This window comes from Spea bombifrons, chromosome 4 (genome assembly GCF_027358695.1).
Source record: "Spea bombifrons isolate aSpeBom1 chromosome 4, aSpeBom1.2.pri, whole genome shotgun sequence".
Lineage (NCBI taxonomy): Eukaryota > Metazoa > Chordata > Amphibia > Anura > Pelobatidae > Spea > Spea bombifrons.
The window spans coordinates 100,884,737-100,909,906 of NC_071090.1; the positions used below are offsets into that span (position 1 = coordinate 100,884,737).

The window sequence follows — 25,170 nt, forward strand, 5'->3', positions numbered from 1 at the left end:
AAACAGAGATGACCGTAGATGCAGTGGTTGGCCAAAGAAACTTAATGCAGCAGATGAAAGACACATCACGCTTAATTTCCTTCGCAATTGGAAGATGTCCAACCATGCCATCAGCTCAGCATTGGCAGAAAACAGTGGTACCCGGTGCACCCGTCTACTGTCTGGAGAAGTCTGTTAAGAAGTGGTCTTCATGGAAGACTTGCGGCCAAAAAGCCATACCTCCAAGTTAGAAACAAAGCCAAGCGACTCCACTATTCACAAAATGACAGGAACTGGGCTGCAGCAAAATAGCAGGTGCTTTGGCTGTAGACAGAAGGCAGTTTGTTCGCCAAAGGGCTGGAGAGCAGTACAATAACAAACGTTTGTAGGCAACAATGAAGCATGGTGAATGTTTCTTGCAAGTTCGAGGCTGCATTTCTACAAACGGAGTTGGAGGTTTAGTCAGAATTAATGGTCTCCTCAATGCTGAGAAGATACTTACCGTCATGCATTAGGGAGGCATCTGACTGCCCCAAAATTTATACTGCAGCATGACGACCCTAATTGTACAGCCAAAGTCATTAAGAACTATCTTCAGCATAAAGAAGACCAAGGAGTCCTGGAAGAGATGGTATGGGCCCCTCAGAGTCCTGATCTCAACATCATCACGTCTGTCAGGGATCACATGAAGAGAAGCCACTGAGGCTGCCTAAATCTACAGGAGAACTGTGGTTAGTTCTCCAAGATGGAACAACCTACCAGCCAGTTTAATGTGCAAGTGTACCTAGAAGAATTGATGCTGTTTGAAAGGCAAAGGGTATTCACACCAAATATTGATTTGATTTAGATTTTTTCATCTGTTTTTATCACTTAACAAAAACTAAATGAACTGTTAAACATGTATGTTGTGAAAGCATTCTTACATTACATCACACCTGCCTAAAACTTTTGCACAGTACTGTACTGTTTTGTTTTATATCATATACAGTACAATTCAAAAGTTTGGTGTCGCTTAGAAACTTCCTTGTGTTTTAAAAGGAAAGCTGATTTGTTCCATTAAAATAACATCTAATTGATCAAAAGTACAGCGCAGACCCTGTTAATGTTGTAAATGAATATTGTAGCTGGAAGCAGCTAATTTTAATAGAATTATTTTATAGGCGTTCAGAAGCCCTTTACCAACCATCACTCCTGTGTTTGCTGATCCAAGTTTAAGTTTAAAGGGCTAATTGATTGTTCGAAAACCCTTTCGCAATTATGTTACAGCTGTGACACGGAAGTCACCCAATGTCTTCTATTTTTGCATATTTGTCACACTTAAATATTTCAGATCATCAAACTAATTTTAATATAAGTCAAGGATAACCTAAGTAAACAAAAATTGCAGTTTTTAAATGATCATTTCACGTATAGAAGGAAAAAAGCTCTCATCCAGGAGGTCACAAAAGTACCCCGACTAACAAGAACTGCAGGCCTCACTCGCCTCAGTTAAAGTAATTCTGTGCAAAAATGGCATCCACGGGAGTGCTGCAAGACGAAAATCACCGCTGACCAAAAAGGGTCGCCTCACACGAGACTTTAGGGATAATATTCCGTGGACAGATGAGTTAAAAGTGCGAGATGTGTTCCGTGACATCTGGCAGCATTCCAGTCACCATATAAACAGTCAAACACAGTGGTGGTGGTGTGATGGCCTGGGGCTGATTTGCTGCTTCAGGACCTGGGCCACTTGCCATAATTAATGGCACCATGAATTCTTTCGACAAGAAAATCCTGAAGGAGAATGTCCGGCCATCAGTTTGTGACCTAACGTTCAAGCACAGTTGGGAGTCTGCAACAAGACAATGATCGGAAGCACACAAGCAAGTCCACCTCTGAATGGCTCAACAGAAACAGAGTGACCTGGTCAACGTCCTGACTTGAATCTGATTAAGATTCTGTGGCGTGACCTTTAAAAAGGCAGTTTATGCCCTGAAACCCCTGAATGTGGCTGAATTAAAACAATTCTACCAAGGAGAGTGCCCAAATTCCTCCACAGCGATGTAAAGACTCATTGCCAGTTATCACAAACTATTGATTTCAGTTGTTGCCTCCAAAGATGGCCCAACCAGTTATTGGGTTTAAGAGGGCAATTAGTTTTACACAAGGGTGATACAGGTATTGATTAACTCTTTACCTTCAGTAAATGATCATTTCAAAGCTGCATTTGGTGTTTACTCATCGTGTCCTTGCCTTATATTAAAATTAGTTTGATGATGAGAAATGTGACAAAAAAGCAAAATTAGAAGAAATCTGAGGACAAATACTTTTCACAGCACCGTTTCTTTCTTATTTAAATCTGTAAACGATACATAATTGTTGGATTTGAGAAAAGTGACAGATCCAATTTTTAGGTGCCCAAATGTGCAAGATGTGCCCAAATTATCATTAAGTCATACTGACTATGCACCCCACAAAAGTGGTGGGGCAAACAAGGGCCTTCTCTGCCTTAGAAAACACAGCCTTGGGTAAGAGAAGAAGTCGGCTGTGTTCTGCTGCAACAAGTAGTGTTATTCTTCAGAAGTTGTCGTAGGACACCATTAGCATTTGGAAGTAATTTATAAAAATATACATGTAAAAAATGATTCTCATACAAGGTTTGGAAACTGGTCTTATTACTATGGCAACCAAATGACTGTTTCTGACGATTGGCCCATTCCATTGATTGATACGATTAAAAAATCCCGTTTTAATCTTTGTACCTGAATGACGTTAAATAAATACACCCCATGGTGTTTACTGTAAAAAAAAATGGGCAGACGGGATACTTAACAAAATTATACAAATACATCCAAGTACCAATACAGACAAATCCATGGCGAAGGGGAAAAATGCACCTGATTTCCCACTGGATCAACTAATCCTCTCCGTATAGCCAATTATACCCCTGTATATTCCTTACTATACAAAAAGGGATATTTAAAGGTATATGTTGAAGTTGACAGCAAGAATGTCTCTTGATAGCAAATTCTACATTGTTCTTACTGTGAAGAATCCTTTTAGGTTACACTTCTCCAAGTCTGAATGGATGATCTCCTGCTCCAAACTGAAAGCAGTTATATCATCAACCCTAAAAAAGCCTTTGAGAAATTTGAGGACGTCGGTACTTACCTGACACCGTTCCCCACGGCCATTCTCAAGTATGGAACTGAATTGGTTTCTTGGGTGTTGATCCATACATTTAGCTGTATGACAAAACCAGGTGTAGAGGGTGAGATCTCCTAAATTTGTTATATTGTTGTCAACTTTTTTTTTGTAACCAACTACAAGTTGTTATTATGTGTATAAGGTTGGGACAGTACAATACCAATATACATTATTAAACACCAGAAGTGTACACTGTGCTGTGCGTGCGCGCATATAATACACTAGCACAGAATTCAGGAAGTTTCTTTATTTAAATGAATAGAAACATCAAATCTCAGATTTCTTTGTCCCCTTTTAGCAGCTTCCAGGCTGCCACAGACACAAATAATTACAACCCCCGCCCCATTACCTATAATATACTCTGCGTCTAAATATTAACAACAAGGTTCGGTGGAACATCACCTCCCTTTAACCACAATGGCTTAGCATTACGACGGTCACCTAACTCCTGCACTGCGCGTCTTTCCGCATTCACAGCATACTCATGGCCATCCTCGGAGAGACTTGAGGATACACTCCCTGGCTATGTTCTCCCTAGGGTGACTTTACTAACCTTTTTTTATGGCTATGTTCTCCTGCTCAGACCATCATGATGTTGGTGCTCAGATCACGTGGCCAGTGAAATGCAGGAAAAGTGGATTTACTGCGTTCAGTGCTTGCCATGTAAGCAATTTAGTATCTCTGTTAGTAATAATAATATATAATAATAGTATAATAACTTTGTGTGTGAATAGCACCGCAATATTGTTAAAAAAAATATTCTTTTTTTCGTGGAAGGGTGAATTTCATGCTCAGTAAATATGCAGTATGACAGCCCATCTCCGTCTTCCTCCAAACAGACCCCACTGAGTCTATGAAATGCACCAAGAGATTGCAGATTAGTAAATTCACCCTTTTGAGTGTCAGGAAAACGTGCAACTCAATACACTGCACAACACTCGTGCACTCGAGCCTTCTTGTGCCAAAGCCTGATGTACATCACTCAATTAACACATACGTTGCCAGAGCACCTGCAGTGTGACTAGTGCACAGAAAACACACATATTGCGTGCAGCACAAACTCCACAACACATGGACCAGTTGTGTTATTGTGGCAATTTGCACAAAATGATCAGGGAACAAAGAGTATCACGAGGGGTGTCATATGAAGGGCTCTGTATGCACACAGAAGTATACTCTGCATTTAGTCACATGCCAACATACAATGCCCTCTGTTTATTCATAGAATGTACACTGTACACACATACACACGCTCGCCATAATTGCACACGCTATAATCACTCTAACAGCAAAACCAATACTTGAAGGGTTCCATGTTTAAATAGGACCCTACCCTTAGGTCAGAATCTGTGTTAGTGTAGAGGCAGAGAGCAGTGATATCAGTACCTGGCTTAAGGGCAATGTATGACATCATATACTGACATCATCAGATGTCAGTTTATTTAACAGGTAGAGTCTCTCTCTTTTTTCTACCCCTATACCGCCAGGGTAAAGTGGATGTAGAGCTACTGGGTCCTCTGATATCCCAAATCACCCAGACACAGCTGCCCTCCATTTAACCCCAATTTGTTGGTAGCTGATAAAATTTTACACTTATACACTCACACTCATTTGCTCTCCCATTCTTACTCTCCCTCCCATACTTCTCCTCTCTCCAGTCAGATCTCTGTGGCTAATATGTCCTGGAAGGAAAGCTCCATATCAGGCATAGTGATGATAGGCCCGTCATCGAGGTCTTCCCCACTCAATGCTCGCAGCCTCTGCTCCAGGGCCTGGCATCTCTGGCACATGTGCAGGTAATTCTGCTGTAGCTGGCGCTGGTAGCGGATAACCTTCTCCTTTTCATCTCTCCACGTCTTGCGCTCCCGCTGAAACACGTCTGTCATTTGTTCGTTGTTCTGCCGTTCGGCCTCCAGCTCGGTTCTCAGTGTCTCCAAATCAGCCTCACTAGAGGCTGTCTCTTCCCTCACCTCTCTCTCCTCCTCTTCTGCCCGTAACCTCTCCTCAGCCTCTCGTGCCCGCTGCTCTTGGGCTTCCGCTCTGCCTTTTGTTTCCCGCAGCTGGGCCTTCAAACTAAGGATCTCACTGGCTCGTAGAGAGGACTCCTCCTGAACCTCCCGTAACTGCTGGCGCAGGGAAGCAATTTCCCCATTCTTCTGACACACCTACAGGGCAACAAAAACATATCCCTTACATTATTTTAATTCTCTTTTCTCCTTGGTATTTACCATCTCCTACAATATTTTTTCATGTGGGGATATCTTCACTTATGCATCATATACTTATAGAGATCTCTAGACCAGTCACTTCATCCAGGCATCAGGTCTATCTCTAGAAGTAAGTAGGATGTTGACTTGGTAGAACCCTTTTAAAAATCATCTTACACTCGTACTAATTCTACCCATACCCCTCATTGTTCCTCTATCTATTATACCCTTACATCTTTTTATTTTCCCTATATATACCATGTTCTATTTATCAGCTCCTATATACTTGTCTATATTTAAGCTGTTATATTTTTCCTAACAAACCATGTTTTCCAGCTTCTTTTTAGTTTTTACCTCCCATTGTGTATCATCAATTGACGGGCTTATGGCAATTTTCTTCTCCTTCTCGTACCCTCGCATCTTGCTCTCCATCGATTCTCTCTCTTGTGCCACCTGGATCTGTAAAACATGCTGCCCTCTTTGGCCTCTCTGTGAACTCTGCCTTGACCTGGAGGGACCTCCTCTGTGACCTTCCTCAGTCTTCTCACCAGGCTCAACTCTTGCCAGCTCTTCACAGGATGGGGGAGATCTTATACCTGGCTTAGGAGGCACACTGAGAATCTTATTTGCATTCCCACCATCAGACAAGGACATAGCCCTAAGACTCAGCATGTTACTTCGGGAGCTCTGGGTGATGTTGTGAGCACTGCCGCCAAAACGCCCTGTGGGCATGAGAAGAGCATCTAGCTGGCATGCAGTACCCAACTTGCTGGCATGGGTAGGAAGACTTGACATGGAGTTTCTGCCAGATTCAGACATGCCACCCACACAGTGCCCCGCACGGCTTTCTGCTTCACGTGCTCTGTCTGGGCGGTAGTAAAGGGAAAGTTGTGGTCCACTTTCTGCAGCTGGATAACACGTGACAGCAGAGTTCCTGCGCATGCCAGGTTTCAGTGGCGATGGGCGGAGGGCATTCATCTCCTGAATGAAAGAAATATATGGTTACTATTGCGTTTCCTTTGACTACAATCTATTTGTTTCCCATTGATCCAAAACCATCATTCTTTTTTTAAGTTTGTTCATCATTTCCATTTCTACAGTAATGTGAACCCATTCTTCCCCCCTGGTTATCTGCGGTCATTTTCCACCTCTCAATTTTTCCTTTCCCTGTCTTGAAGGGTCTACCCTAGTGAGGTCCTCCTTCAAGACCGGCCTCCTAACACATAGCTATGATTGTGGGATTAAGTGCATGCTCAACCCTGAGTCTGGTGAACAACTGGTGTCTCTACGATAAACCTCTCCCACATTTTCTCCCCATCTCATGCTTCTAAAGCTTAATTTCAAGCCTTCTGATCACCTTGTACCTATATAATACGTTGATGTGAGGTTCTAGCCCACATCCTAAATGCAGGCCTACAAAATCTTTTGTGTTTTCCACTAAATTATCATTCATATTAATAAATATAATTCTAAGTTGTTGAATGATTCAAACTTACCAGCTCCAATCTGTTTGGGAAGTGGATCATGCTGGGTGGTGGGTTACATGGCTTGCTAGTTGGAACCGGATACTCTTGGTTGGACTGGCTCTCTGGCTCGGTGCTGGTCACTCCTCCATGATATTCCTGTCTGGCACCTACATGCGATTTCTGGCTGACTTTGATGTAGAAGAAGTCTTCGCTTCTGCCCATCTTTGATCCCCCTCCTTTGGCATGCCCCGACTCCTGCGAGAAGCCGAATCTGAGGATTCCATCTGAGCAGCGACTCAACTTTTTCAAATGTGGAGGTTTCCTCCCACGATGCTGGGAGCCTCGGCCCTGTTTGCTGTTGAACCCATGCCCAGATAGAAGACTTCCCACACTGCCCATCGTGCTCGCGGTATGTCCTGAAGAGGGGGCTTGCCAAGAGAGAGGCCACAGAAGAAACAACGGGAACCTGGGTCATATCCGAGGGCTACCCCCCTTCAGGAAAAGAAATCCTGTCGGAGAAAGAAGAGAAGGTGTTTGAACCGTTGGAAATATATAGCTGGAACATTGTATACAGATTAACATTTATTCATAAAGCCAATCAATCATACAAGTCATGTAAAAATTACAGATCATAAAAAAACACAATATATTGGGATAAAAGGGGTAATAATGCTTCATCCTGGGATTAACTAATAACTTGATCATAGGCTGTATCAAATAATAGGCATTCTGTGAATTATTGTTATACAAGAGCCGCACTAAGAATACACACATAAAGGGTACACCGTGTTTCGTGATACATGCACTCTCGGTTTCCATGGTAACGGAAAGTCTGACGCCTCCTGAAATAAGCATGACAAAAGATTCTGTGGTACTCCAGGGAAAGAGTTAAATGCATTGTGTGAGTCCTAGAGGTGAATGCTGCCCTAGCTTCTCAGTTCCCAGTCTATAGGCAGTCCTGGGCCACATAGGTGGCCTCTATCACAACCATTCATGGTGCTTCCACATACTCTTCTGTGTTGTCTTAGAGGTGTCGATGTCCCTGATTTTCTAGATGTATAGTCATAGAGGTAACTGTCCTTCCCACGCACACTCTGTGCTGCATGAGTCAGGCTGGAGAACAGTCAGGAACAGAAACTCTTTACAAGAACATAACAAGATCACACGGATTGAACAAATAGCTAATAGAACCCCGACATTTTACGTGTTCTATACCCTAAATCTGCACCTGTCAATCAATTATTTCGAATGAGAATTTCTGATGCAAAGTTTTAAAAGTGGTTTTATCACTATAGCAACACATTGGCACAGTCCATTCAGCAGGCACATCTCATTGGTTGCTATAGTGATAAGATCACTTTTTTTTAAATTTAGCACTAGAATAGACTTTCCTGTTTTGTGAGATAAAATATAAATTGGTAGAAACTGAATGATCTTTTCTAGATATTAATGGTAGGATTACTATGCTGATGCAGAGCTTTAAATGTGGTCCTGTCACCATAACAACCAATGGAATGGTCCAGTCATCAAGAGTACTGCATTGGGGGCTTCATTGATAAGACCACATTTAACATATATTTTTTTATTCATTCATATTCGTTCATTAACCCCTTCCTAGAGATCTGGTAATCCTACACTAAAATTGTTGAGAACATCTTGAGGTCAAACCCTGGTACCTACAGATCTAGAGGACACTATTTGAGTAACTCTTTTCTGGAGATGTAGGAAAGCATTACGAGGCCAATGCTATTCAGGAAATGTATAGAGCATTAGCAGATAAACTCTGTCCTAGAGGTCTGGAAGACATTACCTAATGTGTCCCTTTCTAGAGATCATTGTGAAATATACCCCACTCTGGAGGCATGAAGACCACAATCATGTTAATCCCACTGCTGGAGACTTTTACCCCACCTGAGATCTGGTGTTCCATTAACCCATTCAGCGATAGCTAAAGAGCCTTCTTTCGTTACCTTCTTTCTAGTCATCTAGAGGGCACTGTGCCATTAACCCATTACTAGAGGTCTAAAGAGTCATGTCCCATTAGCTCCTTGAAAGGGGATTGGTGAACAATACTCCTGTCTCTACTGTCAAGGGTTGGCGTAAAGAATAAACGGAATTACATGAATGCGTCTTAAGAAGCCACTTGACTGTCCATCAGGAAAAACAGGCAGGCTAGATGGGCCAAATGGTTCATCTGCCGTCAAATTCTATGGTTCTATGACTGTGACCATTATTAACCTTAGTCCTGAATAAGGTGAGTATATTTTTTTTCTGTTAACCCTTCAGTCTTCACTGTCTGAGACTGTCAGCTGTGAGGTCTGTTCACTAATAAGCAAGGCGTACGCAAGTTGTGGTTATATGTCGCACTTAACCTATGCATTATGCAAGGCCAAGCCCAGCATGTGTCTTCTTCAGGAGGGACTGAGCTGGTTCTTCATATTTTGCTTCTGATCCATAACTCTGTTTCAGATACACAGTTGGCTTATCCACTGACAGCCCTCTACATCATCCATGTATTAACCCCTACTGCTACCCCAAATTACTCCTCTCATCTAGCCAAGACCCCGGATCTTGAGGAATTAAATCATATTATTAACATTTTGTTTATTATGTATCAAGAATAGTTCAGGTGCAGAACTGGTATAACTAGGACTAGTCAATAGGAATATCCCGCTGGTTGGACGTCCTAGTACCCCCAGTTTCTATTTGCCCTCGGAATTGTCCCCCAATATCGGCTTGTTTTTTGGCCTTTAAATGCTATTTAAATGCCTTTAGGTTGTAAACTATTTGCCCTGGTTTTCAAGTATATTGTGCTATAAGCAATTCATCACAAGCATCATGATTTTAACCCCTTCCCAGCTTGAACTACACAATCAATACCTCAAGTAACCAGTAGATCCCTGCATTAACCCTTTCCTTTACAGCATCAACTAACAAGTCAATTCCTAAGGCCACTCTTCCCTAGTCAGCGGCGAACATTAGACCATGCCAACATTAACCCTTCTCCTACCAGTGACCTATATTGGGTTTTTGTGTGCTCCTCCAGCACATCAATCATTTTCTAGTTCACCCCTCCAGCATTTTCATCCGTCCCCCAATCTTGCAGTAAACAACCCATTAACCCCACTATCTGCTGGAGATGTGATTTAACCCCTTCATATCCCAATAACAATTATTCACCCTAGTATTAGTCAACAGGAAGCTTTGCAGATGTTTCCAACCTCAGGTCCATGAACTTCAGCCAGCTGGTCACGAGCAAGAATAATGACTAAGGATCATGGTGGTTGGAGGTCCACAAAAGTTAGAACCTGTTGACCTAACCCCTCTAGTCAAAAGGGGTCATCTTTATAATGTTAGCATTTTCAGTAGTTCAGGACCTACAGAACATCCTTACATTTCTCACATTGAACAGCTCTGATCAGTTTCATTCCAGAGAACTGCAGAAAATTATTATATTAATGCATATAAATCATTGCACGGAGATGCACACAATGTGACTTCCCAAAAAACGGTAGTTCAATATCACCGACAAAAAGTGCTGACATTTTCAGGCACTTGAATAAACACTGTATATTTGCACCAGCTGTTTTCATTTCATTTGCCTTCTTACTAAAGCCTATTTTGAGCCAGACCACAATAACCCAATTCATTCAGCACTCATCTAGGCGGCAAATATTCCTACTATTAAAATGTTCTTTTTTAACAATATATATCTTTATATGTATATTTAGGGTCATTATTTATTAAAAATTAAAGCTGCCAAAACAAAAATATTCTATCGTTGTGATTAATATAAAATATTGATTAGTAGAACTCCACTGAATAATCAAAACCTTAATCCTAGCTCTCAAGGGACCTACATTCCCACAGAGCATTCCTCCTTTAACCCCTTCCTTGCTTAAATCAAGAAAACTGACAAGTGGGCAGCGCATGGCTTTATGAAACCTGAACCTGAAAATATGAACATTGTATCCACTAACACGATACATATATATACATACATATATATATATATATATATATATATATATATATATATATTTCAAATTATTTAGTGATGAGAAGCAGCTTTCTCTTGGTCCTCAACCTTGTAGAACCTTTCCAACATCTCTTCTCTCTTCTCATCCATAATATGCCGAAAATGGTTGTTAACCAATATCATGCAAGAGATCAAGGTGGCCAAAACTCATTAATTTCTTATGGATCACAATTTCAATACTCTGTTTCCAATGTGTTTATTTAACTCTTTCAGTACCAAAGCCCTGCAGGACATACCGGTACTATAATAAACCTTGTTCCAAATACACTATATATATCTATATATACACACACAATACATACCAAAACATTTCTTAGTTAGTATCTCTCATCTATAGATGATTACTCTATTAATATATTCTTCCCAGACCCTGCAGATTATTACTTAATTAACCCATCAACCACCAAGAAAGAATATCCAACGCAATTTTGCAGCCCTCTCCTACTTATTATTTATGACTCCAACACACCACCCCACCACCTTTCTGCAGAGCATCTCTCCCTCCTCTTCCCCTTTGCTTACTATTTTTGTAGTGCTTTTCATTTTAATATCTCCCTCGATGTATATCTTGCAGACCATCACCCTTCCCTTGTATTAATCACATAACCTAAATATAGCCAGAGTCCTGCTACTTTCTCACTGCAGATTATTGCACATTTCTAAGATAACATTCCCATACTGTCTGTTCTCTGATTTTATCTTTTAACCTCTTCCTTGCACATCAGTTAAGACATAATGGAGAGAATTGCTTCTTATTCACTGTAGATAGTTTCTAGATAGTCTTTCCTATTTGAAAGCATTCCCCTTCCCATGCAGAGCATCCCAGCCTCCTCCCTGCAGGACATCGCACTCTTGCCACCTCTAAACTTACCAGCCATGTGTTGCCAGTCGGTCAGGGGCCAGACCTGTAGCTCAGAAGATTCGATTATCCACTGACTGCAGAGTCTGGTAGCCAAATTGGCAAGCATTGAGGGGGCAGAGTCAGGGAGCACATCTCCACCCTGATTGGTTGAAAGAAAAGGCAACATTTACATAAAGCTCTGTCTGACTCCCACACACTTTGCTTCCTGTCTCCTTCTTCACCCCTTATTCTTTCATCAAGCACTTTTTCCTTTTTTTCCTCTCCCCACCATCCCCTCCCTTCTCACACAGCTACCAACACACCTTCACTAACTCAGTATACCCTCCTTTTATTCTTATATTCCCCAAAACACACAATAACCTCAGCTCACTACACCTGCTCACTCATACTCATACTCCACAATCGTTTCATTCAACACCTCCCTTCACCTTCCCACCCACACTTTCCAACACCCTTTGTTATCTAAGCTCACTTCGCCATCTCATTCAACAAGGTGTTATTCCTCCCTCACACTCCACTATACATACACCCTCACCTCCAAGTCTCTCGCACCCATACTCACTTCTATAATCATTCCCCTTACTGCCCCTTCTTTAGGTCACCCATCTTGGTCAATAAATTGTCGATCTCCATCAAATCCCTCACCGCTCGCAGCCACCCTCCCTTTTTCATATCGTCTCTGATGGGGATCTTACTGCACCCCACAGTGACCACAAGCCATTAAGGTCAACTTTGCGGAACCAAAGATAAGATATGAGTTAAGATTCCGAGCTGTCATGCTTTAACCATGAAGACAGAGGTGCCTGTGCTGTTGTAAGGCCACAGAGTAACACTCGATCCCCTTCTTCTGGGGCCACAATCCCTGAAGAGATATATAGGCTGGAGCTCCAAGGTCCCCATCCAAAGAGGGAAACTAGTGAAGACTTAAAGGGGATGTGGAAGCCAAAAGGTCAACCCACATCCCCCACCAGAAAGCCAAGTCTTCAGGGAAGTAGCTCCACGGTGGCATTTCTAGAGTGTCCAAGTTCACATGGTAAAAGTCCAAGGGCTGGTGGGACCACGCGAGTGAGGGCTGGGGGGTAATCCTCCTCCTCAAGACTGTCAATGATGCTGAGATGGGCTTGAAAGTATCCACTCAAAAGTCCTTACATCTTGTAACAGAAATGGTCTGTCCAGCGGTCAGTATCAGTACCAAACAAAATAACACTTTACTGAAGAAGTTATTTAATAATCAAAATTTTTAGGTGCCAGGTAACAGTGTTTGTTTTGATGTTGGCACCAATACAGGCTTGTAATGCAGAAATATCGCATGATTTTATTTTGTGAAAGTTTGAATTTATTCAACAACATGGCTGGGTGAGTTTGGGGTGGAAGAACTTGACCGGCTGCACAGAGGCCTGAGACCTCAACCCCATCCAACACCTTTGGGATGAACTGGAGCCGGGTCTTCTCATCCAACATCAGTACCTGACCTCAAAAATACTCTACTGGATGAATGGAAAAAATTCCCACAGAAACTCTCCAAAATCTTGTGGAAATGCTTCCCAAATGCAAAGGACATATTAATGTCTATGTGTTTAGAATGTGATGTCATCAAAGTCCCCGTTGATGTAATGCTCAGGTGACCCAATACTGCGGTTATTTAATCTGAAAACAATAATCAGGATGAGGGCAGGCAATTTAAAGGCCAGACGGCAGGATCAACAGAACGGTTCGAAACATACTTGACGCGTATTATCCAAAGAACATTAACCGTTGGGTCGTAATGGAGACCCCTTTCACAAACATAGTTTCTCATGGTCATCCAGAAATAGTCTCAACTTTGTATCCGTCACCTGTCACTAAAGGGAGCGCGGTGCTAATCGAACTCACGGTGTTCCGTAGGGAACATACTACGTTCTCCCGCTGATACACACAGCGATTGTCAGACGCGGGTACGTACGGCTGTCTGTCATGTACACGTACGGTTGTCTATTACCGCCATCAGCCATGGATTTCTTAAAAAACCACCAAATTCTCTCTGCTTCACTCGCTGCACGATTAGATCCGACGATGAATCATTAGAAATAATAATTAGCAGCAATGAGTGTTATATAACCACAACCCCCACACGCACAATGATATAAATATACTGTATGAACGAACCCAGCACACAGGCAACAACCAAGTCATTTACATAAACAACTCCTATCCTGAATTCCTAATTGCCCCCTGGGCCGGCCCAAAAATGTTCAAACAGGGCCACTGGTGGAGGCGGGAGGGCTGTGGGGTAATGTAACGCAATGTTACGTGACCCGGCCACACCGCGCATGCAGATATAAGAGCTCCGGACAAGGTAAAGGAATAATATGTGATGCGTGTTAGAGTGAGTGTGTATATGTAAATGTTAGTGTGAGCGTGTGTATATGGTATAGTAAGTACGTGTGCAGGTGTGTGTGCTAGTGCATATGTTAGGGGAGGTCAGGGGAGGTCAGGGGTCAGTGGGGGTCCTCTCCTGCTTATGACATTCCCAGGTATTCTTCTAAATTAGCTCATTCATGGCTTTCTTTGCTCTCCTACTTCTTTAACTCTTCGCTACTTCTGTGTAAATGCCCTCCCGGCTCACTTTGCGTTCCCTGCACTCCGTTAATATTTCTGTGACGGAATGGCCCCGGGATCGCGATCACCCGGGAATCACACCAACATCAGCACAAGGGAGGGGACAACTAACTATTTATCGCAACTCCTTTGATGCGGAATTACCAGAGGACATAGCTGAAGCTGACGAGCAGAGGAAAATAAACCAACAAGGATTTCTAGATGGGTAGAAGTTCTAATAGGGGCTTTTAGCTTGGGGTTAATGGGGGCTGGTCAGAGGATTTCATTATTGAGCATCATGTATGGGCCAACCAGGGAGAACGAGAGCATCCAAGTGCTTGGTCTTGGTGTCCAAACAAACCAGAAGCAGTAGAGGACGAGGTATATTTGTAAAAGGTGTCGGCAGGTAGCAGCCCTAAGTGACTCCAGGAATGGTTTCCTTATCTGCCATCTGATTCTGTGTCATAGTAACGGCAACGGCATACCCCCGAGCCATGATACAACCCGCCGGCTATTTTCTAATACATTTACAAATCAAGCTTTGATCATTTTACTTCCAATTATTATGAACACTATATCAGATAACTGCGGAGCGCTACATGTTATCTATCTATCCATCCAATTCTATCTATCTACATCTATTATCTATCTACATCTACACCTACCTACCTTCCATCTATCTATCTATCTATCTGTCTTTCTATCAAGATTTTACTGTAGAGATTTGCAAATTGTGGCCCTGAGTTTGCGGAGACAGGTCCTTTTGTTTCCTCTCTTCTGAAATGTGGGGCACTTTTGATAGTATTTTCATGATATTGTGGGTAGAGCGATGTGTGACATCTTATTTGCACCTATGTCCTGCCATGAGACCACTGTCACTAAATAAGCCTTGTCTGCCACCAGCGCTCAGCTCAAAATGTCATGGATGTGAACTTTGCATGAAGGTAAAGGGGGTTTATAAAGGTACATATACTGTGTGTATATATATATATATATATATATATATATATATATATATGTAAATAAATAAAATCAAGATCCAGTCCAGGAAAATTATAAGGATATTAACTTAATCTGGTCAAATCAGTAGCCCAACGTAACAAAATTAGTTAAGGGGGGTCCCTTAAAATTAATTTAATCCAGTATATTTTTATTATTATTATTATAATAACATAACAAGATGGTATACAGACAAGCTTACAATCTAGAAGGTATATGTTAAGTATATACACTTGATCTGTCCTCTTATGTGACAAATGGAACCTGAAAATGGACCTGGAAACTCACAAGGAGTTAAAACTACAAAAAGAGAAAACGCAGACATGGTGAAATATTGCAAATATCCATGTAATATAAAATAATCATATCTCATTTACCAAAAAAGCATTAAAATAACACTAAAAACAACAACCAGACAAGCTGAATGTAGGGTATGGCTCCGCCATAACTGTGAGCCCACCCAACGCGTTCCGCTCAAAGCTTCCTCAGGGGTACTGGACTCTATGACTACTGAATTAATATACCCTACCATTTTAGAGGTTTGAGTTGAAATGTCTGCAAAAAATGTTTTTTATAGAAGTTGCAGTTTTAGATTGGGGACAATTTTTGAGCAAGCTTTACACCTCCCGCATTTCTGAAAACCACAACGTTTATTACCAAACCAGCAGCTAGGTGTAGTGTGGATGTCTCTCAAAGTGCTGGGGCAAATTCTGAACATTACTCAAGGCTTAGGAGGTAATATTGTCCCTACATTGGGCCATGAAGTAACACTGACCAATGTTTATGTATTATATTCTTAATATTACCTGCAATTCAAATTAGTAATAAAAGAAGATTTATTAAAATCCCCAGATAAAGACATTCAGTCTTACATTTACATATACATAGACATCCATCCTCACACACACTCACTTATACATAGACATCCATGCTCACACACACTCACTTATACATAGACATCCATGCTCACACACTCACTTATACATAGACATCCATGCTCATACACACACTCACTTATACATAGACATTCATGCTCACACACACTCACTTATACATAGACATCCATCCTCACACACACTCACTTATACATAGACATTCATGCTCACACACGCTCACTTATACATAGACATCCATGCTCACACACGCTCACTTATACATAGACATCCATGCTCACACACGCTCACTTATACATAGACATTCATGCTCACACACGCTCACTTATACATAGACATTCATGCTCACATACGTAATAACATACATACGCACAGCCTCAGTTTTAGGTTGGAAATGCTCTTTCTGAACATTTTTGAACCGGCACGAAGAGACAGAAGCAAGTGGTCGCAGGGTTCGTCCAGGCCCCCTAGAGGGACAGCTACCGTCGCAGTTGCGACCCCTCTAATTACACAACTGCCCATATGGGTTATCGAGTCCCATTTTAAGGCTGATATTTATGTCTGATTTGCTTGTCAAGGATTCTAGAGGTGAAAAGGTGACTTACTGGTCTAATGAATAGACAGGATTTCAAAGAGGACAACAATGCCAGAAATACTGATTATATTCTAGATGATCTACAGAAATAAAATCCCTGGTGCTTTTATTGCAGCCCCTTTTGGCCTTTTAACCTTTTCAGTAAGCTAGCATGCCAAATAATGGCACAGTTCTATCTTTATTGCCCGGGGAGAAAAAATCAGGTCAGACCGAAGAGCAGATATAAGTCCATAGGAACAGAGAAAGGCAGGCTTTATGATTGTCCACATGTCAGACAAGATGCTGGTAAATAAACAGCCAAGGATAACGTTGATTCATATATGAGAATGATGGGACTGAGCAAGTCTGTGATCGCAGTTTTTTCACCACTGTTATCTTCTGTATGTTGGAATGGGAGGCAAGGGACAAAGAAGGCACAGGCAAGTTGTTTGGGGGCAATGATGGCACAGACCAGCTGTTGAAGTTGGGATGCAATTTTTGCACCAGGGCTCTGTGGTTTCTCGTTACACCCCTGACCCCAACCCTGCTGGGGCTCGTTTTCAAATCTTGACTTGATACCCCTCAAAAAAGGGTAAGTTAATATTTTGGCCTCATAGTTAAATTAACCTCTTAAAATATCATATCGTGACTCATCTATTGCCTCAAATCTCTTCTGGACTGACAAGGAGGAAGTGAAACTTCTCCCACAGCTTGAGCTGTCATTGAGGTTGTTGTGTTTATTCGCCTATAGCATGACTTGGAGGAAAGCCTGAGTCCTGCAGAATTTTCTGCCTCCTTGTTTTGATTTTTGCCACAGGCCACTATCCAAGGCAGGCTTTTCTGTATATCATTACCGCTGCAAGAATAAATAAATAATATGGCTCAGTCGGTATATCCATTGTTTTCTTTATGTGCTCTGTACTGACACCTGCTGGATATTAATGGTAATGACGCCTCATAAAATGTGCTTTTGGTGTTTAAACCAGGAAAATTGATGCATCTGTCTTGGCTCAAGAGCCTGTAGCGAAAGATTTATTGGGCCAACGTGGAAAATAATGTCGTATTAAACAAGCTTTGGGAATCTCATACGTCTCTTTAGTTGCAACAGGTTTAAATCAGGCATCGGAAAATTGTGGCCCAATACCGGCTTATGATCTTTGAGCCTCCTTTTCAGGGGACATTGGCAACATTCAACCCAAGGGGAAAGTCTAGTCAGGTGGCCAAGTAATAAGGGGCAAAAAAATAATCTAGTGGACAACACTCTATTTTGTCTTGGCCTCGTAGACAGAGAGGAAGTGCTTTAAAATTATGTAGAGAAAGGGATCCAGTCCTGATATAAATGCCGCCAAGTCCTTAGTTATGTTAGACATACTGGTGGCTATGTGTAGAAGAATAAGTAAAACACATGTTAAAAAGTCAGGTCATGGCCTAAAAGCTTTAAATCAGAGCAGACCAATTGTCCCTCTTGCCAGCCCTCCACTGCCCCAGTCTCTATCGCTCTCTTTTTGCCCACCGTGTCCAGATGTCCAGATCCCCATCTGCCTTATATCCAAAAACCCTTTACCCCTGTCTTCGGACCTTCTCCCACCTTTGCCGATCAGAGGCACCCGGTTGCAGCTTTGAGTATGATAGAAATGGCTTAGCGGCCCCCTTAAGGGTGCAAGATCTAATCTGAACAAACATTTGGGGGGGCTGCTCCGGTGACGCGCCAATGCGCTTTATCATGAAGCCTCTTATTCTTTTGCGGGGTTCTAATATAAAACTGAAACTTTGTTGTTCAGCAGCAAAAAGAAAATTGCAAACTCAGTCAAGTGAAAAGTTTAATTCCAAGGATGAAAGCACACACTTTCATGCAAATTTTACACTTATATTACATCATACTTAATAGCATTCAGACAAAAACATAAATTCTGATTACAATTTTCTTTCCATGTGTTAAAATCAGCAGTTTGTTTTCAAAAAAGTTTCTTTCATACAAGTTATTAGTAGTTTTTGGTCTTTTAAGCCCCCCCCCTTTTACCCAATTAGTTAAATGTTCAAAAACAGGTAGGACAGTTTCCGGGCTCTTTCTCAGTCCAGATTATTTCTTATCCTTACACCAGCATACACTTTACAAATTATTTTCTATCGTGTTACATCTGAGAGATCCCATCTTGATGGAACATGGTCTAGTGATGCGCACCATTTCGATACTGCGTCCGATGGAAATCTTGCAGGAAATCCAACTTTTTTTCAAGAAGTTTATTTAGAACTTCAAAAGACCTAGAGGTCCGTTCAAGTACATACATCTGCTTTAAGCTGGGCTATATTGGCCATGGGTGGAAAGTGTCCTTGTTCATCTGTACACAGTTCCACAGTTATTGTGGTTGCCCAATCCTTGTTGCCCATCAGATGTGTCCTCTTGGAGGGTTAGGACTGGTGTAGGGGGGCCAAAGTTTCCCCTGTCATATGCCTTACCACTATTGGTGTTTTGCTTTTCTATTCCGGATTCGTGGCTGGCCAATTGAGTTGGAAGGGGCATTCCAAAGCTGCAGCACCGTTTTAAGACGGGTACCTAGGCCTAGAGCTGCAGGTCTAGAGGGACAGCATATTAGACCCCCCCTCCCCCCACTGGGCTGCGGCTCAATGGGCCGGTTACAAAGGAGATTGAACTGATCTCCAGAACTGGCCCATTTACACCATGCAAGACTGTGCCAAGCCAGCATGGCCCCCAAGCTCTAACCGCACTTCCTAACAAAAGTGTCCGTTAGAAATGTTGGTTGCTATGTCTATGTACCTTTCGGCTGATGTCCAAGTCAACTCTGGTCGTGTTCCTCGCTATAAAACGGGTGCTGCACATTTGCAATGCAGGAGCAATTCTGAAAACTGGGGATTAACCTGCGTCAATCAAACCAGCTGTTTGTGGGCATGTCTTTTTTTTTTTTAGAACAATATTTATGTCACTTTTTTTTCTTTCTGATCTATCACATATTCGGGACAGTTTCACTTCAGTTTCAGTAAATAGGGGCGATACAGTTGATTTATGTCTATTTATATGTATTTTGTTGTTTTCCTTGTAAGGAAGATATTGCCACTTTCTTATATTACATCAGATTTAAGATTGGGAACTGAAGGTTGTAAACGTTCTGTTAAATACAATGTTATTTCTGTGAAGGATCTAAATGTCGGGAATTCTTGAAAGATTCAGAGAGCACAATTTCACAGAAGAGCATTATTTATTGCTACGGGGTTATAAAATATATTTGCACTTAATACCAATGATTTATAGCGTGTCCATACACTATTCTCAGGTCAAAAATATATTTTTAAACTGACACTTTTTATGACAAAACCGGAAATCCTTTATCGAGAAGAACTGCTTTATGTTCATTATTAAATAAACATAAAAATATATTTCTTGTAACCTGGCAAGAAGAGAGGTTTTTTTCAGCTAACAATGGCATCCTACCAACTACCTTTCTTTCAATTACAATTTAACCCTATCAGCTTCTAAAAAAAGATATATCTGATGACAGTTTTAGAGAGATTAGCATATTATAGTTAATATTGAAGTTACAACATTTGACATAGCAGCACACAAAATTGAACAAAAACAACTAAAATTTAAAAATTACATAGGACACATAAAATTATAATTGATGTACATGGAACTTCCAATAAAGCCAAACTTAATATTTTGTGTATTAAACTGGAATCTGATGCAATACACTGTGGGGCCACCAAGGGGCGCTCAAATCCTTTCCAACATCTCTTTATTAGCTCCATTTGTGTCTCTTTCAAAACGTGTCTTCCTTAAGTCAAAAGCTCTAATACATTTAGCAACAGAATATAAATAATTAAAAATTACCTATAAACTGCATATTATGACTCATTATACAGAATATTATTAATAGTATTAATGGTAATTAAATACACCAATGTTCTTAACCCTATATGTGTGCTCAAAAGGGTAAACTTAAGAAAACACTCCAGCTTTTAAGCATGCTTCCAGCACAGTATAGCTCAATGATCAACTAGCAAATGTGTGATTGGCTACCACAATGAGAAAGCTACAGCCTATGAGCAAGAAGCATACTTAAGTATGCTTCCTGTTTTCACTAGCAGCAGCTAGGGCAAGGAGGACAATGAGACAGAAGTCTAATTACCTGTGTCTTTAATATTTGCACATTTTGGTACAGCTGTAGAAATAGAAAGCTGGTTCACAGACTGAAGGTTAACGTGAAATGCCACATACATAACTCCCAATATGTCTAATGCATGCCTCCCAACTGTCCCCCATTGTGCAGAACAGTCTTGGTTTTGCCACTGAGCTCTTGGAATTTTTATATTAATTTTAAGAAGCATTTAAAGGTGATTTCTGGGGGCGTATAATAATTAGGCTACTGTCATTTAAAAACATGGCAATCAGGTTCCCCTAAAAAATAGTTTCTGCTGTTTCTATCTATAATATTGTACTTTTAAGGCTGTGGAACACCTGGATAGCCTCATACCCAGCAAACATTCTGAGCTCCTAGAAAAGAGGATCATCAGGGGAGGAAATAGGGACAGAGTGATTTGGGTCTCAAAGCTGGACTGTTTTTTTTTCAATAAGTCCCTACCAAATATGTCCACATTAATTAGATATGGTATATATTCCGATAGCCCTCCATGGTTACTGTATTGTAGATTAAATTCTAGCTTTTAGGCATGTACTAAACCCACTATAAATACACACGTGTGCAAGCAGGAAGCTGCATGGATTCTATGACATGAAAACTGAGGACCAGGGCCCATAGACAACAATCGTTCCTGAAGAACACAAACATCTGGGGTATCTCAGGTAAATTATCTGTATGGCCTGCGTTCTAATTAGATCTACAGCAAGGAAATGAGGAGTAATTAATGTTCCTGTCAAAGGCTAACAAACAAGGGGGTCAGTAACTGAGATCAGATAGCCCATAAAGCCCAAAGAATATCTTTTAAGAATCCCCTGGAATTCCTAGACAGACAGCCCAGAGCTCTGTTACCTCCTTATAAACCGCGGCCCTACCGGGGACACCCAAAGAATGAAGTCATGTTTCCAGCCTGATTGTCTCCAGAAACCATAAACACAATTACACGGCATATCCGGAGATCGGCAGGAGAGTCAACCACCAATCACTCAAAATTAGGCAGCTGCTAAACATAGCAGTTTAACCCTTCGTACCTCACTCAGGCATTTACAAGACAAAATCAAAAGACTTTGTGGCAGACAATTCACTAAATACCCCAAAATGCACCAATGACTGCCATGAGCCAGGTTAGTGACACTTTGCCTGTCCCGGTATATGGGAATACGAGGAGAGACGTCATTGTCATGTTAAACCAAGGTGACGGCCATACTTTCCAAGAAAAGTAAACTTAAAGTAAGTAAAGTGCCGCTCCCTGCAGTACGAGGGATGTACAGTACCGTGTACAAGTTTTATGCAGGTGTAAAACAACACTGTAAAGCAAGAATTCTTTCAAAAATCGTCATGATAATAGTTTATCCTTTAACAAAATGCAAAGTAAGTGAACGTTACAACAATCTAAGTCAAATTAATATTTGGTGAGATCAATTCTTCTAGGCACACCTGCACAAAGTCAGGGATTTCGTAGGCATATAGTTAGGTGTATGATTAAAGAATTATACCAAACAGGCGCTAATGATCATCAATTTAATATGTAAGTTGAAACACAATCATTAACCGAAAGAGAAACAGCTGTGTAGGAGGAACAAAACTGGACGAGGAACAGCCAGACTCACTAACAATGTGAGGTAGTTTAATGTCATACACCATGGCAAGACCGAGCACAGCAACAAGATACAAGGTAGATATTCTGCATCAGTAAAGTCTCTCCCAGGCAGAAATTTCAAGACAGACAGGGGTTTCCCGATGTTCCGTCCAAACTCTTTTAAAGCCCAAAGAGATGTGCAATGTTGATGACTCTGGACACAGTGGTCGTCCAAAGAAATTTAGTCCAGCAAATGAAAGAGACATCATGCTTACTCTTCACAATCGTAAGATGTCCAGTGAAGCATGGCGGAGGTTCCTTGCACGTTTGGGCGTGCGTTTCTGCAGATGGAGTTGGGGATTTGGTCATAATTAGAAGCTTGGAAGTACAGATACATATTTATCCATCATGCAAAACCAACAGTGAGACATCAGATTGGCCCCAAATTCATTCCGCAGCATGACAAAGACCCCAAACGTATAGTCAAAGCCATTAAGAACTACCTTCAGCATAAAGAAGAGCAAGGAGTCCTGCACGTAATGCCTTGGCCCCCACAGAGCCCTCATCTCTACACCATGGAGATTACACGAAGAGAGAGGAGTTACTGAGGCGCCTAAATCCACAGAACTGTGGTTAGTTCTCCAAGATGTTTGGAAGAACCTACCTGCCGAGTTCCTTAAAAAACTGTGTGCGAGTGTACCTAGAACGACTGATGCTGTTTTGAAGATAAAGGGCGTTATCACCAAACATTGATTTGATTTTTAGATTTTTCTTCTCTTCACTCACTTTACATTTTGTTAAATGATAAGAACAGGCCTATTTTTGAAGGCATTCTTACTTTACATCATTTCTCAACCCTGCCTAAAACTTTTGCACAGCACCGGATGAAAGGGAACTCATTTCTCAACTGTGCGTCCCGCATGCTGCAGGGGGCAGCACTTTACCTGTGCGGGTCAGCAATATGTGAACATTATTCGTGTGGACAAATCACGTAGACAGCAGCAGACATCTTAGGGAGCACGATAAAATCTTAATATTGAAAAGATATAACATTGCAGTCATCGCAGGGCTTTGGAGCATTATACACGATATATCACGCTTACAAGGAAGACAGGTGTGTGTTAAATCCCTGAACTCTATAATAATCCATATTTCCAAAAATATGTGCCCTGGAAAACAGGGCCAATATAATAATCACCCCATGATATCTTTAGTTTATTGAACGTATGCTTTCTGTTCCATGATTTGTAAACAAAGGGTAACTTCCACCAACACAGCTTTTAACTGACATCAGTGGCAAAATGTGGCAGAACTAGCTTGTTGATTCATTTCCAATCCTTATGTTCCGACTTCCTCCATGAGATTGCACCAGAGTGACGCAATAATTTAATAAAAATGGGAGAAAACATTGGGAAGAAATAATCATTTCATGAGAACCAGAAGTCAAGTTTGCTGCCCGGAAGGCCTCTGACTGATCTGCCAAGAAATACAGTCAGATCTACTTTCAAGTAACCTTTTTTTTTTTTTATAATGTACATTTTTATTGAGGTTGGAATCACTCCTAATATATTACCCCATGGAGTACATATGTGCGTTATAAACAAAACCGTGTCCACTACATACACAGAACGCAGTGCTGTGATTAGATTACATTGTTTCTATATGAGACATCATATTAACACCTTGTCATACCGCGTCCTTTCTTTTCACGCTTGCTGTTGACTGATGACCTTTAAATGTCAAATGCGTTAAATGACATAGCACTGAGGGGACAGGAGTGACCTTTGAGTGATGTTTTTTAGACCTATGGTATTGAGTATGTTAACGATGCAATGCCCTACAGGTCTCCAGCCACATACTACATGGCACTGGTCATACCATGGGAATGAGAGCATGGCGAGATAGTCTGCAGGATACAAAAGATAGTCACGGCAGAGCTCCATATGCGCCAAACCCCCAGACCTACTGCTACCTACTGTATGGTGTGTGAGGGGTTAATGGCGAGATGCACTGCCAGTCTCTTGGACATCTTGATCAATGTGTGTTTAATGGGAGTAATTATTGAGATTAATTTGTTGAGGTGGTTTCCAGCGTCAGGACAAAAGCATTGATCTGTGATTGGGGCATTGATCGGCATATTATATGAAAGCTGGCCTGCCATAAACTTAACCTAATGAGACAAGCGATGCTGCCAGTCGACAGAGGGATGGAAAGCAGACTAACAGAGACAGCGAGTGTGAGTGTCAGGCTGGGAGAATGAGACAGACAGATAGGTGGACAGAGACAGGATGGATAAGGAATAAACTAGGAGACCGGGAATGAGCGATAGGTGGCAGAGAGACAGACAGCCTGGAAGGAAAGACAGGCAAACCCGGGCAGGAAGCGCGAGACAGACTCAGGACGAATCTGGGGGAAATATATATAATGATATATAGCCCAATATAGAGTTGTAGCGATATCAGAGAGAGTGCGTTTAATTCCGTTTAGATATAGAGGTGTTCAGCCAAAGCCCCAGGCTAATACTGCTTATTAAATAAGAACATTCATGCAAACATAAATAACATGACAACTCGAGTGAGAAGAACAGAGGAACCGTCTTCCCATTATTTTCTGAAGCTTCCGTTCTCTTTAATCTGCCTGCTGTTCATTCCCTAT

At 41.4% G+C, this 25,170-nt stretch overlaps 1 protein-coding gene across 1 annotated transcript; it reads right to left on the minus strand.

The window, feature by feature from the left end:
* Nucleotides 1-4,699: 4,699 nt before the first annotated feature.
* LZTS1 (leucine zipper tumor suppressor 1) lies at nucleotides 4,700-11,814 on the minus strand. Its single transcript, XM_053463537.1, has 4 exons — nucleotides 11,749-11,814; nucleotides 6,869-7,347; nucleotides 5,727-6,353; nucleotides 4,700-5,330 (listed from the first exon to the last, which is right to left on the minus strand). The coding sequence occupies exons 2-4, from the start codon at nucleotides 7,235-7,237 to the stop codon at nucleotides 4,824-4,826; spliced, it is 1,503 nt and encodes a 500-aa protein (XP_053319512.1). The 5' UTR covers nucleotides 7,238-7,347; nucleotides 11,749-11,814; the 3' UTR covers nucleotides 4,700-4,823.
* Nucleotides 11,815-25,170: the final 13,356 nt, after the last annotated feature.

Coding starts and splice junctions, on each gene's coding strand:
- LZTS1 (XM_053463537.1), bottom strand. CDS start 7,237: ATGGGCAGTGTGGGAAGTCTTCTATCTGGGCATGGGTTCAACAGCAAA. Junction 6,354..6,868: donor TCCCAAACAGATTGGAGCTG/GTAAGTTTGAAT, acceptor TCTTTCATTCAG/GAGATGAATGCCCTCCGCCC. Junction 5,331..5,726: donor TTGATGATACACAATGGGAG/GTAAAAACTAAA, acceptor GTTGCCCTGTAG/GTGTGTCAGAAGAATGGGGA.